Raw genomic sequence first — 20551 nt, forward strand, 5'->3', positions numbered from 1 at the left:
GAAACATTTTTAGGTCTTTAAGTTTGTTCTTGCAGTCAAAAGAAGCGAGTTTTGAGAGCACTACTGAATGGGATCACTTTCTTGTGTCTGAGTTCAGTGGGTAATTCATTCTACGTTGCTGGGCCCTGGTATGCAAAAGAACATTGTCCTTATGACTTCGTTTTCGTAGTGGGAATAATGAGTATACAATTGTTAGAAGAGGAGCGTAAGTATCTTGCTGGTGTGTACACATGGGTGAGGTCGGATAGGTATGTTGGACTGGAGTCCATCAGTGAAACATAGCACAGAGAACAAATTTTGTGTTTGATTCTGGCTTGATTGGATAGCCAGTGTAGGGTACAGAACAGCAGCTAGGTGTGCTCAGATCATGGTACTCTAAGTGTGATCCGAGCAGCTGTGTTTTGAAGTTTCTGAAGTAGATATTGAGATGAACCAGACGGAATTGAGTCACAATAGTCCAGTCTTGAAAGTACTAATGAACACACAAGTGTTTTAGTGGCATCAACTGAAAGATATTTGCAAATGGAGCTATGCATCTCAGCTCAAGATATGCAGCATTGCATATATGTTCATGATATGTTGGTGCAATATGAGAGTATTGTCCAGAGTAACACCTAGGTTTCATCCTGACTGTGAATTTAATGTTGGTGTTGCTGATATTTATTGTTTGCGGTAAAGGGTGTGAATGAGAAAGTCTATATTTAAAATTAAAAAAATTGTGAAAAAAATAAACCATAGTATGATGAGCAGTTATCATTCATGGGGTCCCTTCATTGGCCTTTTGCCTTTCATAGGGTCCTTTTGTGAGATCTTTCTTATGATCTTCTCTGCACCCCATGGGGCTTTTCTTTTTGTCTGACATTCTTTCTGAGCTCAATGGAAAATTACTGGCATCAGTTACTGTCCATGCTGACCTCAATGGAAAATTACTGTCATGTGTATACTGTGTGATTTTCTCACAATCTGGTCCATTCTGACCTAAGTGGAAAATTACTGGGCAGTGCATTGTGCGATTTGTATCAGTATATGCGCACTTGAAATTGTGTACATGTCATCTGCTTTACAGTCAGTCTGCGCTGAATGTGTTATGGTAGCAACTACACAACTGAAATAAATTACAGCAATGATACTAGCGGTGATCACAGATAATTTTACCAGTATAGACATATTTTATTGGCAATTGTAGAAAAATGGCAATTATTGCTACCATTGACAGTATGTCCAATGACAAGTTTCAAATGCCGTATTACTCTCATAAATTTATTTTCGAATGTTTCAACGGATTAGTCGAAAAAGGTCTTGTGATCAATCATATTAATTCAAAGAAAAATAATTTATGTAATTTGTGAGCTGTTACACAGTCACAATTGCAGATTTGGGAATACTGGTTTTCTTGATTAGAGCGCAAGATCAGTTGTATCTGTAAATACAGAGACTTGTGAAGAAATAATATTTCCATGGATATATACAGCCAGCAAATATTTTGATATTTACATGAGTTCAATACATTCTGTCACAAATAATATAACCATATCTGCTTTCTCCAAGAAATATAAACATCAATAATACTGAAATGTAATTTTTTGTCAACCTTTTTCAATTAATCCATTGAAACATTTGAAAATAAATTTATGAGAGTAATACTTTTTCTTTCCATCAACACCAAACATTAGATAACCAGTATTTGTGACAAACCCGACTTTTTTTTTTAGTCTACAGTTTCTGGTTACACTATCATGGGATGCTTCATAATTCTTAATGATAGGATGTTTCACAAATTCTTTTTTTTCCATTTGTATATAATAATATCATTTGTTTAAATGATTATTTGTCTGAATTATTATTTTGAAAATCTTGCCAGATAGACTGCAGCATTTATTATTGCTTTTTTAACATAATATCTTTTGAGCTGTCTGTATTTTTTACCACCACGTTGTAGATACAACTGCATGTTTCCTCTAACTCCAACACCACACTTCAAACATGGTTTAGTTCCTAAACTTCCTCCCCATACATTTTGTAAATGGTATCCACAGAATTTGTTTGCACAAGATTTGTCACAAGGAGTTATAGAACCTATCATAAGCCATCTGCATTTCTTCTTTGTTTGAATCATTGTATGTATATAATATATCAATTTAAATATATATTTGTCTTAATTATAATATGAATGAGATGCTATCCATGATTAAATTAAGCCTTCTAAAAATAAATTTAATCTTGACAGAATATCCCTCGACTTGCCAATGCGAGCTCTGGTTGATCTGACGAAATTAAATTTGATTAATACTATTCATGATGCCAAGAACGAATTTAGCAAGGATGGTGCATCTCGTGTGGTTGACGTTCAAAATCATATGCAGTACCAATGGTGTCAACAAAGTCGTCAATGCTACAATGAACGACAAACGATTATTATCTCGACGATCAAAGATATTTTTCCAGAGTAAAGTTTATTGTATTAGCAGAAACAAACAATACTTGGATTATCAGTGACAAATGTGACCCTGTCCTTTATAATGAAAAAATTGCCTTATTAAGTAAAAATTCTAAACCAGGTTGGTTGGTTGGTTGTTGTGGGGTTTAACGCTATTTTTCAGCACACGATAGGCCATATATGGCGGCCAGTATTAATGGTGGAGGAAGAACCCGGGAAAACCCCGGAAAGAACCACCGACCCACGAGAAGCTACTGGCATGCTTTCTCACATATCTACATTGGCTGAATCTGAGACTCGAACCGGCGCAGACAGAGGTGAGATGGCAGTGATCCGTAACGGCGAACGCTTTAGACCAAATTCCAAACCAGGAACGGTGATTGGTATTGACAAACCGTATTATGAAAGAGCATATCCTGTAACCACGGTTATTTATGGAATTTATCCAATAAATTATAAACCCAGCATCAATAATCTAAGATCGATGAAAATATCAAAAAAATAAATTGTGTAGCCAAACGAGTAACGTAACATTTTACAAATGTGATATGTGGAAATGGTTTAACGGATAAAAGATGTAAAATAATAAACAAGTGGGGAGAAATAGGTAAAGATACTGGAGCATTTCTCAAAGACCTCGCTGAATTAGGAAAGAAATAAAAATTTCCAGTAATAGTAAGAACGATATATTTTATATGAATCAGAGTAGAAATAAAATCGAAAGGATCTTCAATTGAAATTATTGATAATAATGCACATGTGTGGACTAATTCAGTAACAATATTTCCACAAAATCAAACTGTTAGATTTTATCAAGGAGATATATTTGATTTTATTAATGAAATAAGTAAAAGTGTTCCTGTATCAGTGTGGTTATTTCAAAGTTCAGATAATGGAAATTATGATCAGTTTGTATGGCCTAATGGAGATATTTATCTTATGGAATCTCTCCATGAAGAAATGAAAAATCTTGTATTGAAATATACCCATGACAATACTGAACAATTACTGAGTAATTGTTTATCGTTCCATCAGTTGCTGCTCATTTTGCTAGAGAGAAAAATTCATGAAAACCAACACAGTTGGATCTTCTTGAAGAAATACAACGCAGTTGTGTTGAATATGGACACGGTGGATTATGGAATACTATTATAGAGATGTTATTTCAGTTGATATGGTTGCAGGTTATCCAGGAAGTTTTCTTGGAATGGGAGATTGTTCTAAATATTTTGAGCGATTCGGACATCCCACACACGAAATGACTAGAGTATCGATAAACGGAACATTACCGGATTTTGATTTGACTGGATTCACTTGTATTGAGTCATTTAAGTTTGCCGAAAATCTTCGTCTTGTTTGGCAAACATTTTTCAGAAAAAATGTAGGCACCAACAGTATTATTACGGTATATGCTCGATGTAAAAATACTATTATTGTTAACTAAGTGAAGCAGTTTTATCATCCGCAGAAAGAAGTTTGGTTACCACAACAAAAGATATTCCGATGATGAAAATCCCAATAAAACTGATTTTGAGAATAAAATCACAAAAGATCTTGGCAGAAAAATAATCAATAAATTCACCCGAGGAGGATCACATGATCATAAACAACATCATACAAGATTGATTATAGATGATGCTGAACTAGACAAATAGAAGTAAGTTTATAAGTTGAAGTAATGTTAATTTATCAGACGGAGCTAAATTAGATACAATTGTGAGTTATATTGATGGTGAGTCACCGCAGTTTACTCATTTAAGATCTTCAGTGCTAATGTACGTTTCGATAAATCTATTATTGATGATAAACAGATTTCCTAATATCGCAGTTAGAGTCGTTATGGATTCATTTTATATCAATAAAAAAAATTATAGGATTGCTAGAACAACTACATGTCGGCACTTATGCTTCATGGGGTGAATGGAGAATAAAACAAGGTAATATACTTAAGTATTCTGAATCCACTGACGTTGAAATTATGGGTGTTTATTGCCAAAAACATCAGATATCAAAATTATCATCTGTACCAACGGTATTTGATCTAGTAGCTAGACATAAAACATATCTCATTGGGCCTGGAGGTTGTGGTAAAACTACTTGTGTGATTGAATTATTCTTGAACAGTTGTTCAGAAATAGTTGTATTAATGCCTATTAACAATGTTTGGAATTTACGGAAGCCAGATGATTTGATAGTTGCAAGTAGAAAGATAGTTTGTGATACACTTCAGCAACAATTATTTATGTTACATAAAGAAAAAAGTTGATATCAACCATTGTGTTATCAACTGGTTGATACACAATGGCAGAACATCGACGTTGATATACCATGATTGTCCGAAAAACAAAATCTTGTATTAAATGATGTAGTCTTAGTTCCTGTCAGTGTTGTTGAAAACATGTTAACCAATTCATTCATCACAAGGATTAACCATCTCTGATACAAATGTTTGGACTGTCGATGATCTTATCAAATTGTGCTAACTATTTTGCAGCAACAGAACATGTAACATTTGCTGCATCAGCGAGTTTACTAATCACTGCTCTACCTTTCCAATATGCTCTTAGGCTATAATAAATCGATTCCATTATTTTGTAATAATTGGTTGATTAATTGCCAGCTCTAATACTAGTTTACCTTTCATCGCAGATCTTACCAACCAGTTAGCTAATGATTCTCTGAAAGATTTAATTTGTATAGAATTTAATGCTTGAATCAGTTGCAATATGTCGTTTTTGTAAATCTTTACTTCTATAATCTATATCATGAACGTGACATGCTTGATCAATAACATTTATTGGATACTCTCCAGGTCTTCGTTGATCTCGCTTGTCAAGTCAGATATCAAGTCTGGTTCCAGGACCACAATAATTATATCCAGGAAGATGTTTTTCTCCTGGGTATTTAGCCCATGGAGTTCCTGGTAATTTTCCTAATGAAGTAGCTATATCACCACCAATTTTATTATTAGAAATAAATTTATATTTATTTGTACCACATTTTACACATTTACCTGTAAGTGCTTGCTTTATATTTTATGTTGTTATTGTTGTTAATCCAGTTGTTGGGTTGAATGCTCAACATTGAACACAATAAAGATTCATATTATTTATTATATTTCTACAACATGGATGTCATTGATTTCTCAGCGACACAAAAACAACAGCCAGTAAAACATATTTCAGCACTACCAAATTCTATCAGAATGATAATAATAGGTCCACCTGGGTCTGGTAAAAAGCAATCATTACTTAATTTGATTATGAGATGGCTCAAATGGGATAAGTTATATTTAGTAGCTCTGTCAGTTGATATCAGAGATGTTACGATGTACTTAAAGATTTTAATGAAAATGCGAAGTTATTAAATGAAGATGGCAATGATATTATTAATTTTATTAGAGATATTAATGAAGCACCGTCCATAGATGATTTAGACAGATTTATGAATAATTTAGTTGTGTATGATGATGTTATGCTTGATAAACAAACAAATCCAGCAAGAAAATTTTCTCGAGGCAGACACAAAAACACAGACATGATTTATGTTACTCTGCAATATACACAAATACCTAAAGTGATCAGAGATAACTTTAATATTTTAGTTGTGTTTAATGGAGTTGATACACATACTCTGCGAAATGTTCATCAGACTTGGTGTAGTAGGGATATAGACATGATTAAGTTAAAAAAAATATTTTCAAAAACACAATCTGCTCTGCATAGATTTATAACAATAAATTTACACAATCCCAGAACAAGATATTGTGTAGGTCTTAATAAAATATTTGGCGATATAATAATGACCTAATTATAGCAGCAGAGAGGGTCTGACCTCAATGAAACGTCCTGTGGGTAAACAAAACACATACACATTTAGAAAAATGCAAACAACAAAGATAAAGTAACCAAAAAAAATAACCCAATTAGAGAAACTCTGTAAAGTTAGAGGCTTCGGTTTGGCGTTAGTAAATAATAGGATTTTGGCCTATTCAAATAAAATATGGCCAGCCAGTCTGATGAATTTTTATCATGACCAGTATCTCTCTGCCATGATGCCTGCATGCCCTCAAGCAGTACTTGAAGTGGTCAGGGACAGGTTATGGCAAGTAAAATGACTTTTTCTCTTCATGGAGGTGAGAAAGCAGGACATCACCTCTGAAGCCAGATTGCTTTGGCTTAACACATTAACCCCTGGAGCTTTTTGTCATTTTTGCCTGAAAATCGAGTAGGAAACACATTTTGAAAGCTGTTTCTGAATAGACTTGAAAACACCAAATCTCTGGTCATCTTTCAATAACATACTGCCTAGTTGTGTTAGAAACATCGTTTTTCATTGGATATTTGACTCGCACATGAGCAGAATGGTAAAATTTGGAGTTCTTTTTTATTTTTTATTTATTATTTTTTTTTGCTAAACGGAGCCATTATTTTTGTATGGAGACCATTCTTTATTCCAAATGCCCATCTTATCCTACCTATTTTTTGCAGAGGCCCATCTGTCTGTTTGCAGTTCATACTGGTTTGCCTTAGATCTGAGACCAAAAAGTCCAAAATCCAGACACACAATCGGATTCCGACCATGGGCGAATTTTGGGTAAAAAAAAAAAGTCGGGTCCAAAAAATGAGGTTTTTTATCAGTATTTTGTAGTGCAACTAGATATTCCAGATTTTTTGGTATCATTGTAGAGCTACATCTGTCTACCTTTCTATAATACCACCCACTTTAGTGTATCATGCATGACCATGATGCAACAGAGCTTGGCAGTAGGCTACTACCTCCTGCACTGTTAAGTCGTCGCTAGGGGTTAATGTGTTAAGTGTTCAGTGCCTGATGTACTCTGATATCTCAAAAGATTAGAGTCACTACATGAGAATTTCAGCTCATGAAATTAGAGTGATCTCTGCAAACCTTGCATTCAAACGCAATATTTACAATCCAAAATATTGAAGTTGTTTGAGGATATGCAGCATCAACCTTCTTGAGTTTTTATCTCCGACATTTAGCTTCACAGAGACAAAGCCTGAATCTGGTGGGTTCTGTGGCTGCAGCCCAAATGACCACCAGACACAATTAAACCAACACAGCCTCTTGGCTTTAGTGGATTCACCAGTGAATTATGACAGTAAGATTTCAGTAATCATATTCTAAATCTGATAGGGCTGTCATGGTTTATGTGACCACATGCTGTTTTGCTTTAAGTAGAATAGTGGGTTATCATTCACATAGGAAAGCCAGTCTTTCTTCACATGCAAGATTGTCAAGATATGGGTAGGATGCTCAGCATTCCCTCCCTTTATTACCTATTCTCTCAATGTTGATGTGATGAGGGAACATAACTGAAGGCAAAAGCAAATTTTTAAGTGAATTATTTCTCAGAGAATACTTACACAATCAGTAAGTTGAAAACCTTACCAGCCATCCCACCATGCAAGAATCCATATTGGTATATCGGCCAGCTTAAAATCTAGCAACTCTATGTAGTGTCAGGAGAGGTAACAGGCAATAGTTAATGCCCATTGTATGAGATAGAAAAGACAACTTTTCATCTTTTAGTGGGGCTGGATTTCAGGTGTAAAAGGCTTATATCCATAATGTTAATATAATCAGGTATGTATTCTTGGAGAAAAATAATTTACATACAACTTTGCTTTCTTGGACTTGTTTGAATGGGCCCTAGGTAGCCAGATGGTCTAAGGCACTTGCCTTTACAGATCACTGACATATCACCTCTGTTCATATGAGTTCGAGTCTCTGGCTCGGCCAATGTGGGCATGTGAGAAAGCTTGCCATTAGCTTTACATGGGTCATTGGTTCCTCTTGGGTTCTTCCTCTGTTGGATATATTGACCATGTTTAGTTAGCCAACCATGTGCTGAAAAATGACTTTAAGCCCATAACATCAACAGAATATCTGAACTGTTTCAGATGAAATTAAATTAAATTAAATTTATAATTTTACCTGTATTTGCTTCTTTAAGTTGTTAAGACTCTAGGTCATAAACTATACAACAGAAAGAAGCAAACCCAACAAGTTTAGTAAAATCAACAATTTATTTTATAGAGAAAATTTAAGAGAAACTTACTGTATTGTGAATTAAATCCCAAATAATCCTTTATGTAGAATCACAACTCCAAAAATATAGAATGTTCCAAATGATTCCAATAGTCTTGAATGTCCGGATGTAACACATTGATGCAGTCCAAAATGACTTTGAAGGAGTTACATTAATTCCAAAAGTAACCTGTTAATGAGGACTTAGTAATTCCAGTGAATGATTTAAATAAGTTATTCCTCTTGAATTATATCTGAACACAGCTGTAAACTCAGATAACAAATGGATTCCAGAGACTTATCTAACATAGGAATAAATTATTTCTTTATCAAATCCGCTGTTTATACATTTTTTCACTTGTAATATAATAAAATGTGAAGACTTCTGACAGAAAAACCTATTCTAACTGTATGCAAGTCCGACCTTGAACTCTTGCTATGTAAACAAGCCTGGTTCTTGAATTTTGTAAAATGTTATATCAACATGTTATTTAAAACTTACAATCATCCTTTTTACAAATGATCATTATGAAGTACAATCTACAAACATGGACAAAAGTTAAGTACATGACTTGATCGTTATGATAAAGTTGACATTAACAATTTCATATAGGAATTGTGTATCTGTTATGTACAGTATTGTATGACACGCAACTTAAAAGCAGAATGCTCTTTTCATTGTTCTTCTCAAACAATTCAGCACTGAATGACCTTTTGCCTCAAAACTATAAAGCACTGTAAGGGCTAAAAGCAGGCAATCTTAATAGTTGCTCAAACAATCAGATTTTTATTATGCAGAAGAAACATTGGACAACAAAGGCAAAAAAACTTTTGGTTTTAAATAGTGTCAAACATTGAGGATTTATTTGAAAATAAAAAAGACAGAACATAGCAAAATCTGTGGGAGGGGTAATTACTTGAATTAGATTGAGAATTTTGGAATTTTGATAAGCTGAAGTTGACACTGATCTTGAAGTACCTATTACATGTATATTAGAAAGCAGGATTGAGAGGGGAGAAGAATATGAAGAAACAGTTTAAAGTAATTTAACAAAAACAAAGCAATAAATAATCACATTACTTCGAGTAACCTGCCCTGAAGTTAGTCACTCAAATACTGTCAAGTAGTCTCGGTGGTATAGGCATTGATAATGCCCTCACTGCACTAGGTGTCCCACCTACCAGTGGGCTTTAAGGAAGTACATACATGTAGCTGTTTGGCTCAGGAGATAATGACTTAAGGCATGTGTGGTATTATGTTTAATAAGGTACAAAGAAAATCAAAATATTGGTGTCTTAAAATTGAATTCTCTAGTCAGAAGTAGAAGGAGTTAAGTGGGGAGAGAGAGAGATGAATAGGTGGTATTTACACTTACTATCAAAGATTATTTTATGTCTAACAACTCTTTTTTCCTATATTTTCCAAATTAGTTTCCATCCCTTGATGGAGTATTATTAGAAAATATGAAAAACATATGCTTATAAATTGAATTTTTCTTGTAAATTTCAGTGAGAGTAGTTCCTTTAGTAGCAGCTTTAGCGATACGGATGCCAACTTGACCAATGATGAGGCAAGAGAAGGTAACCCATCTTTATTTGGTTTTTGTTAAAAATATCAGGGCAAATGCTGAATAGCTTCTTTGTATCAAGTTCACAAGAGTTTATTATATTCTCATTTGTGTGTGAAGTAGAAACTTTGCTTCAAAAGATTATGTTGGGTCACAATAGCAAGAAGATTTTATGTGCACTCACAGTGATTGTTTAAGAAAGTTTATGCATATTTATGTGAAAGGTGGAAATTTGTGCACAATGATCTACAGGTGATAAAGGAGCATAATGGATTGTCTCCCATAGCTTGCAACGATGGTTTTGGTTACGTTTTTGAATTTAGCTTATGACCGTGTGTGTTTTAGACATGCTGTATGCACACTATCCTATTAATGGTGAGGGGATGGATCTTGATATGCACTACACCCTTATTGCAAACAGAGGTCTCGGACTTACATTTCATGTTTGAGTGAATTTGTTGATATAGTTTGTTTAAAGTTTATTTATTGGGTGCTATTTAAGTTAGAATCATGAACTTGATAATGTTATTGGTCCAGAGAAGATTAATTTGACCTACCTTTTATGCTTTGCAAACATAGGTTAAAGGTTGATGTTAGCTCATGACTGCATAGTTGGAACCAAGTAGCCATTATTGTGCTGACATACTTTTAAACACTTAATACATAGATACTAGATATTTGCCTGCTGTATATATTCTAGCCTACATGAATATGTTTGTCCATTGGTGAAATTTTCATATGAATGACTATATATTGTATATTGTGATAGGTTACTTCTATCAGGTTAACTGTATTTTTTATTATTCATGTGAATGAGTAGATAAAAAAAGATTGGACTGCATACATTTGTTATAAAGCCTTAGGCCATAACACTCATCATGGTAATTATTGATGCATTGACTGTGCTTGTAATAGTTATCATCACTCCATTATTACTCAAGGCCTTCCACCCAGTAAAATCTGACGTCTAGTGATGGATAATAATAATAGCTTCTGATTTTTTTATCAGCAATAATTTGAAGAAAAAAAGAAGTAAAGAAAAAATTAATTTCTTGTTTTGGTCGCCTCATAATCGTACCTAGCAAGTAGATGTACTGCTTTGATAACATAGAAAAGAATGTTCTTATATGCACCGTATGGTTGTCCACAGTCTTTTGTTATCAAATTTTGTTAATGGGTAGCACTTAGGGTCGGGAAGAATCCTATCAGTTTTAGGTTCAAAAGCTCATAGATCACTGTGACTCAAAGTATTCAAATGGTTTCTACACAACAACTGATTCTACACCAGTCTAGTTACCTAACATTGAGTATAGCTTCCACATAGGGTAAGGACGAACATGAGTTACCACCTACTTTAGTGAACAGATTTTGTGGATGGCTAGCACTTTGGGTAAAGAAGAATCCTACCAATTTTGAGCTGAAATGGTCGAAGGTCAAGGTAACTGTGAAAAAATTATTTTAATACAGGTAACTAATAAAATACCTGCTATTTTTACATTGCTGTATCTTTTCCAGGTACTAGTCACCAGTCAAAGGACATTATTCCCTTCTCCAGTTAGTAATTGGAGGTCTAGAGTAAAAAAGAAATAAAAATATGAACCCAGTCTGATACCTTTGGCCACTTCTGACAGTAGGAATATGTTCCTTCTTTTTATGCAGTTATACAGGTCTCTTTGGTGTTTAAAACTTTTCAATTTATGCATTTTTTTTGTCTGACTTTGTGAGTTCATGCATAGTTTGTCATTTCTACTGTAAATCACATATCTTTTGTATTGTATATGTTCATTCTCCCCAGTCCTTGCTGTATTTTTTTTTTTAAAATGTTGATTTTTTTTTTATTTTGATGACAATGCTAGCAAAGTGGTGCTGCATGTTTCATCCCTCTAATAGTAAATGTTGCCATGATCACATCACTGCATCATAGTCACTGTTGACAACATGTGCATAGTGTACTTCAGACATTGAAGGGCACTCGAGACCCTTCTCTCAGCTTGGAAGTTTTTCATCCCCTGCTCTAGACAGCATTGGAGGAGATCACTCTTGAGTCAAGAGTCCACCACATCACAAGCAAGAGGTATGATCTAGCAGACAGATCAGGGTGAGCTGTTATCATGGAATGGTCACTACACCAGTTTGTAGCTGAGACTTTTTTTCATTTATGAGGAAGGTGATTGACAGACCTGTTAACAACAAAGCTGAACAACAATCTCCCTTTTTACTTTTTTTCCACTGCCAAATAAGAGGGCATTGGTGGTCCAGACTTTAATCTGAGGTGGAATTTACTATATCCCCACACCTTACCACCTTTCAGAATAATCCGTCAGGTTCTTCACAGAGTCAGGACTTCCCAAGTCCCAGCTCATCCTGATAGCTCTCCTGTTGACCCAAAGATTATGGTTCAGTGATCTCTTTCACCAGTTGGTTGATGTTCCAAAGGAAAATTACCACTGAGAATGGATCTACTGTTGCACTACAGAGGGTCCCTCATGTACTCTCTGTTCATGCCTGTCTTATATCAAATCAGTGTTAAAAATATGTGATACCCCAGTACCTGGAGCCTGTCTAATTGAGATGCCCATTTCACTGATGAAATGTGGAAATTTATTTTCAAGATGTAGAAAGACTTGTAAATTATTAACGTTTATCCCCATGTATGCGCCTCATCATCTACTTCTATCAAATGCAGTAAACTTTGAGTATAAAGCAAAGTATGTGATCTGTGAATGGAGAACAGATGCCCTGTTTTACTATAACTAGTGCTTACATAGCTTGACATACATCTGATTCTAAAATACCATTGTGGACATTTTTCTGCTTGAAATCAGCCAGACTCTGACTATTGGGTACTGGAACTGTTCCAGCAATTGTTGCAGCGAGTGCATTGATGTGCAGCTGCATCATTTAATGGGATTAAGGCTAGCGTGTATGCACATGTTCTTAATTTATTACTTTATCATTGTAATTTGGTGAGTTTAGGCTAAATGTGGAATGTTTGTTGATGTATTTTAAGTAATAAAGAGATCAAACATATTAAGTGACACCTATGAACAACATCAAATGGGTAAAAAGAGGAACTGTATAAATCAACATATGTCCAGATACTAATGAACACTGTTGATCCACTGGGTGAGAAAGATGCTGTTAGAGCAGTTAGATAATGACTGACCTCAGGACCTGGAGGAAGACATCACTTTACATCAGATGTTTTGAGATCCAAAATCAACACAAATAAATTTAATATGATTTTGGTTACATCTTTTCATATTTGAAATGTAATACTTGCAACTTTGAGTGACAGATAACATTTTTAAAAAAGAACCATTTTTGGCATATGAAAATTGGAGTCTGAGCTTGTGGAATTTGAATCAGGGCTTGTGATTTTTTTAAAGTTACCATCTATGTGCCTGTGGCTAAGAAATTATTTCTGCCAAGACGAGTTTTCAAGCAAAGTTGCCAAATGCATCATTCATGGTAGACAGCAATCTGCACCCAGAGTTTATGATGCCTAGTGGAGAAGTTTCTGTAATTGGTGAAGTTAGAGATGCAATGATCCTATCTGGTCCCTGTAACTGCAGTTGCAAATTTTCTTCTTTTTCTCTTTTTAAGGAAAAGATTGCTCAGTATTCACTATTAAGTTCTGTAAAGCAGCCCTATCTAACACTTAAGTTCTCTGAGAGGTCCACAATAGGGTTGGATGCACATCTTTCAGAACTGTGAGAGGTACTTTGAGATCCATCAACCAGTTCTATGCTCGTAAATGCAAGGTGGAACACGTGTGTTCTTTGGTTACTATCTAAACTTTCTTTTGAACTTTTGAGGGTATCTTCCTTCAAGAATTTTACCCTGTAACACACCCTTCCTCCTCCCCTCATCATCAGCAAGGAGATGTAGTGAAATTCCTGTTTTTTCTGTTTCAGTGGTAACAACAATTTGGTCTCATTTCATTGCCAACCTGGGTTTTTAGCTAAGAATCAGCAACATTTTATTGCTCCCTTTCCTGTTGAAATCCCCCATCTCAGTTTGCCTGATTAGAGCATAAACATTTATGAGGGCCACGAGTGGCAGAGTGGTCTAAAGCACACACCATTCCGGATCACTGCCATCTCACCTCTGTCAGCGTGGGTTCGAGTCCAAGGCTCGGCTAGCGTGGGTACGTGGGAAAGCCTGCCAGTAGCTTCTCGTGGGTCGGTGGTTCTTCTCTGGGTTTTCCAGGGTTCTTCCTCCACCAGTTATACTGGCAGCCATGTATAGCCTATCTTGTGCTGAAAATTGGAAAAATAAACAAGCCCAGCTGGATAGATAAATAACAACAGAACTATTGTACAATACAGTTATATTATTGAGTGGAACATGTCAAAATAAATTGACAACTTACAGTTTGTTCTAAATAAATCCATTAAATTCATTGGTATGATAAATCCATGAATTCAATTATAGGCCACATACCAGTATAAAAATATTTCAGAATGACCTGATTCAATATCCCATACAATGTTAATTCCACACATCTTACAAAGAAACAACGAAAGTTAGGTCTATGTTTATTTATTCACAGAATCCTATAAATGCCACAATCTAATACCATCTGGTACAAAGTTCAAGAATTCCTCCTCATTGTCTGATAAAGTTCAGAAATGCTCTATTGTCGTCAAGTCATCATAAATATCATATGACTACATTTCATCTGCTTCACTGTCATATGCAGATGCTTATGTAGAGACTGACCTTGAGCTCTGTAAGTAATACTTTGATCATACAGTCTGTGAAATCTCAAGATCGCAGGGAGTTTAAATAACCACTCTCTGTTACTTGGCACTGGGCAAGTATCAAACTTGAGGCTCGATCAAAGGGTTGTCACGTGAGAAAATAAAGTGTGTGCTGCCTGTACAAGCTAAAGGGATTAAAGTCAAACATTCACTGGAAGAGTTTGAACTCTTCTTGGCACTCACCAGTACATGGTCTATTTGCAACTCGATCAAATTGATTGTCAACTAGAAAATAAACAAGTGAATAAATGAGTTCTGCCTTTGCCAGCCAAGAGTTTATCAGGTCACATGCACTAACATTACACTTGGGAAATATCACTTTGGAATTAAAAATCAAATTTATGAAATAGGAAACTTTAATCAAAACTTTTATTGAATCCAACACAGTGTTTATACAGCAAAACACAAATACATCTTGTTTTGAATTATACAAGAATAGGCACAATATACTTGCTAGTAAATACCCACAGTAGACACACCAATCTGCAGTGGGTGATATTTAATTTACATGTAATATTTTAAAATCCAGATAACAGGAATAAATACCATCATGAAACAGATAAACATAGTACATACCATATACACATTTCTGAATGGGAATAGCAGCATAAAAATGTACTATTTGAATTTTCTGTATTTTTATGTACTGCAAACATCTTGAGTTTCTGACAGTATCCCAAGATTATCAATTTTTTTTTGTATGTCATGCAGCAGCAGAGAGGGCGATCAGACCACTTTAGGGAATGGTCACCCTTGTTTTTAGACAAAAAAAATAGTGACCCTTCATAGAGGTCAATACCACGTCTACGATTATTGTTTGTCCCAAACAGAATTGTAGACGAGCCCTCTCTGCTGCTATGTTATTCTGAATAATCCTGGGAATCTTCATCTGAATCCTGGGAATTTATTCTATGTTTCAAGTAATATTCAAGTTCTGATGATGGTTTTTCTATTTATGGATTTATGTTCTTTCTTTTTCTGTAATATATCATTAAACTTATGTATCGATCTCCACCGCAATTTTTACAAATCTGATATAATCCTCTAACGCCGTTGTTACAACCAACACAACTTCGTGGACCAGCATGAGGGTTTTTCTTTATAAGATAATTATGTTTTTTACAATATTCTCCACGGCATTTTTTATCACATTTGTTACTGGTTCCTTGACGCAGCCACGCACAATTGTTCATTATATTAATGATATCTTTTTAATTCAATTTAATTTTATCATCACCCCTGTTGTCCAAATATTTTGTCAAGACCCACACGATATCTTGTTCTAGGATCATGTAAATTTATTGTTATAAATCCATGCGGAGTAGCTTGCACTCGTGAGAAAAAATTTCTGAATTTAATTATATCCATGTCACCACTGCACCAAGTTTAATGAATATTTCGCAGCGTGTGTGTGTCTACGCCATTAAATACAACTAAAATATTACAGTTGTCTCTGATCACTTTTGGAATTTGTGTATATCGTTGAGTAACATAGATCACATCTGTATTTTTATGTCTGCCGCGAGAAAATATTCTGGCTCGATTTGATTGTTTATCTAGCATTACATCGTCGTATACAACTAAATTATTAATAAATCCGTCTAAAACATCAACGGACGGTGCTTCATCAATATCTGTTATAAACTCTATAACATCATTATTTTCGTCCAGTAATCTTGCATTCTCGTTAAAATCTTTTAATACTTCATAACATCGTTGATTATCAACGGATGGTGCTACTAAATATAATTTATCCCATTTCAACCATCTCATTATCAGATTAAGTAATAACTGCGTCTTACCCGATCCAGATGGTCCTATGATAATCATTCTGATGGAATTAGGTAGTGCAGGATGATGCTTAACAGGTTCTCGTTTTCTTGTCGCTGAGAAATCAATTATATCCATATATATGATAACATGAATTTATATTGTTTATGCTGTAGAGTTAAAACTCTGACTACTGATTTAGCTACAGTTATAATAAAAAATAAAAAAATTGCGTATGGTGGAAAATGTTCTGTGTGTGGTAGAAAGAAATTTTCGTTTTTACCTAATAAGCGCGGTGGTGATATTGCTAATTTGATGTCAAAGTTTCCAGGTACTCCATGGGCTAAATACTCAGGAGAAAAACATCTACAAGGATATAATTATTGCGGTCCTGGTACTCGACTCTATATCAGACTTGATAATCAAGATCAGCCAAACCCAGGCGAGGAACCAGTAAACGCTATTGATAAAGCTTGTCATGTTCATGATGTAGCTTATAAGAGTAAAAATCTACAAGATAGTCATATTGCAGATGTGAAATTAATTCATGCATTGAATTCTATAAAAAATAAAAATATCAGAGAATCATTAGCTAATTGGTTAGTAAGATCCGCAATGAAAGGTAAATTAGCGTTTGGGTCTGGTAATATATAATGGAATTAATTTATTATTCACCAAGAGGATATTGGAGAGGCAAAGCAGCAATTGGTAAACTCGCTGATGCAGCAGCGGTTAAACATTCTACTGCTAAAGCGTGGTTATCCAAACAGGCAATATGGCAAATTTATCTACCACCACTGAAACGAATTCAGTACGCGTATTTCAATGTCAGTGTTCCTAATGAAGTTCATCAAGCTGATATGCTGTTTTTACCACATGATACTGTGCGTGGAAAAACGTACAAGTACGCGTTAACTGTAGTTGATGTTGCAAGTAGATATAAAGAGGCAGAGCCGCTATCAACGAAAACATCATCTGAAGTAGCTGATGCGTTTGAACGAATTTATCAACGAGGACTCGGACCACAAGGTGGTCTGTGATGGCCACAGCTGCTACAGGTTGATCCTGGTAAGGAATTTCTTGGTCCAATATCATCATTGATGAAACGACATAATACCAAAATACGACGAGGTCATACTGCAATTCACCGTGATCAGGCAATTGTTGAGCGATTTAATCGAACCTTGCTGAGTGGTTATTTGGATATCAATATGCCAAGGAATTTATTCAAGATAAAAGATCTCGCGAATGGGTTGCAAGATTACCAAGTGTGATAGCTGCGTTAAATAATGAGATTACACGAACAACCAACATGAAACCCATTAATGCAATTACAAAAAAAAAATATACCAACACAGCGAAAAGATACTGAAAAACAAAAAATATTGGGTGATGTTACAGTTAGATATTTATATGAACCGGGTGAACTTGAAGGTGGTAAAGCGAGAGCGACTGATCCTATTTGGAGTGTTACCACACACAAAATATCCACCGTGACAAGATCCTCAGGTAGACCCGCAATCTACAGACTAGATTCGGCTGCTCCTCAACGTGGATTTGTACGTGAACAACTACAAATAATTCCCACGGATACACAACTACCACCGCGATCACTTAACTAGCACTAGTGCCAGCACCCTGACGTTGATTACACTCAAGACAGGTCAACATGGTATTTTCTCGTGTATGACCGCGACTATTATCTTTTCTGTCTATGGTAAATTGTCTTGAATCATTACTCGAATACCTCCACAGCATTATAGGACACACGGTACTAATTATATGGAAGAACTGTGAACCAGTCTAGAAATGGGTGAAGAAATGATAGAGTATTTACAGGTTTGGTGGTCCATAATTGGTTAATAATGAAAATTAAAATTTTAGGAAAAATATCTTTTGAGAGCTTATCCTATATGTAATGTAAAAAAAATATTGACAAATTTCTACTGATGCAACTTTAGCATTTTTACAGGCTTGACTCAGGAGTACTCAGTACTGAAAGTAGCACCTGATTCATTTGGTGCAGAATCAATAACACGTGTTTCATGCACATGTATGTAAACAAATTGCCGCGGGTCATATGGTGTTCTCCACACATAAGCTTGCACCAAGGTTAGATGTGCACGAAAAATTATAGGTGTTATTATCAGCACCCATAAATTTAAGTTATTGAATTTTGAATATGATAGTGTTTCCATATGTTTACCATTGGAGTGGAATTAGTACCGTGAGTCCTATACAATTGCAATTTGCGCAATGATTATTCTGCTGCTGTTTTAACTCAATAATAAATTCAACATCAAGATCAAAGTCGCTTTTATTTTTTTTATCAGATTGTTTGTATCCGATTAATTTTTTTCTTATTATGTCATCATCGATGACGTTGAATTTATTAACGATTTCAGGGATTATAATTCTCCGTAATTGAGATATTTTTCTAACCCTCGATACCGCTAAATAGACTAAATTTGATCACTCGATACGATCGTCTACAATCCAGACTCGTGTATCAGAAATAGTTAATCCCTGAGACGAGTGGATCGTCATAGCGTATCCTAACACCCATGGAGATTTGTCAGCGCGTAATGCATCTTCGACCACACTGATATCAACAGCGACAATATCATTTAATACAAGATTTTGATTCTCAGTCTGTCCTGGAATATCAACATTAATATTCTGTTTTCGTGTATCTGATGGTCTGTAACATAATGGTATGGGTAATTCTGAATATTTTTCTTTATGCAGCTGAAATAACTGCTGTTGTAAATCGTCTCTGATTATTTTTCTGCTTGCTACTATCAAATCGGTGGGTCTCCATAAATTTAAAAAAATCACTCATTGAGGTCTCTGAGATTACTCCGCGTATTATTTCACACTGAATTTTGTTTGATTGTAATCTGATTAATTTTTTTAATTCCTTTAAATTTGCATCGAGAGCTCTTTGATCATCATCTGTTTCTTCATAATAATCGACGAAATTGTTTAACCAATCATGTGGAGATGGTCCAACAAAAGGAGGCGGTTGACCATGATCGCCACACATTATTACAGTGGTATTTTTCGTCAGCAACCAATCAAGAAACATTTTTAATGTATCTAATGACACCGTGCATATCTCATCCCAAATAATTATTTTAGGTATATATTTTTCTCCCATTCGCTCAGGAGTCCATGTATCCCCGCACCATCGAAAGAAACTATGATACGTGCACGATTGTACTTGTTGTTGTTTCATCTCGCGTGCAAGTCTATGTGTGGGTGTCAGCACGATCATATCTGAATTTCTAAAAACATTAATCGCTCAAGTCATTTTGCCGCATCCACCAGGTCCATTGAGATAAACTGTCTTATATCTAGTTATTGGATCACTCAACGATGGCGCTTTCGACATTTCTGGTATTTTATTACCCTTACGATAAAATACTCATTGGAACATCTGCTGATTCTGTAGAATTGTGTAATATTTCCTTTTTTATTCTCCATGAACTCCATCGTTCATCATTACTTGTAAATTTCATAACAGACTCTAAATATTTACTCGAAATATAAAACGAATCTGTTGCAACTCTGACTGCGGTCTCAGGAAATCTATTAATCATCGATAATAAATTTATAGAAACATAAGCCAACATGGAAGATCTTAGATGAGTATACTGTGGGGAGATATCATTTATGTAACTAACGATCGTACCCAATTTTGTTCCGTCGGATAAATAAACACTTTCTCGATTTACAAATATATCTTTAACTGTTGTATCAGCGATTATAAAATCGTACTCGGCATCATCTAGAATTATTCGTGCGTGATGTCTTTTATGATCATATGCACCACCTTGAGTAAATTTACCTATAATTTTTCTACCTAGATCTTTTGCGGTTTTAAGTTTAATCTCAAGAATTTTAGGAGCTTCTTTCATAATATCATCTTCGGAAACGCCAGGACATTTTTCCTT

General features: G+C 35.0%; 1 protein-coding gene across 4 annotated transcripts in view; it reads left to right on the forward strand.

Moving 5' to 3' along the window:
- LOC149805292 (G patch domain-containing protein 2-like) overlaps positions 1–20551 on the forward strand; it is an 88794-nt gene that overhangs the window by 23151 nt on the left and 45092 nt on the right. For all 4 annotated transcript variants that reach the window (XM_089949214.1, XM_089949207.1, XM_089949198.1 and 1 more), the window contains one exon: positions 10002–10072. In XM_089949214.1, coding sequence (XP_089805340.1) covers positions 10002–10072 — 71 coding nt within the window. The remainder of the gene's footprint in view (positions 1–10001; positions 10073–20551) is intronic.

This window comes from Sinohyriopsis cumingii, chromosome 2 (assembly GCF_028554795.1).
Source record: "Sinohyriopsis cumingii isolate HCF-2022 chromosome 2, ASM2855479v2, whole genome shotgun sequence".
Lineage (NCBI taxonomy): Eukaryota > Metazoa > Mollusca > Bivalvia > Unionida > Unionidae > Sinohyriopsis > Sinohyriopsis cumingii.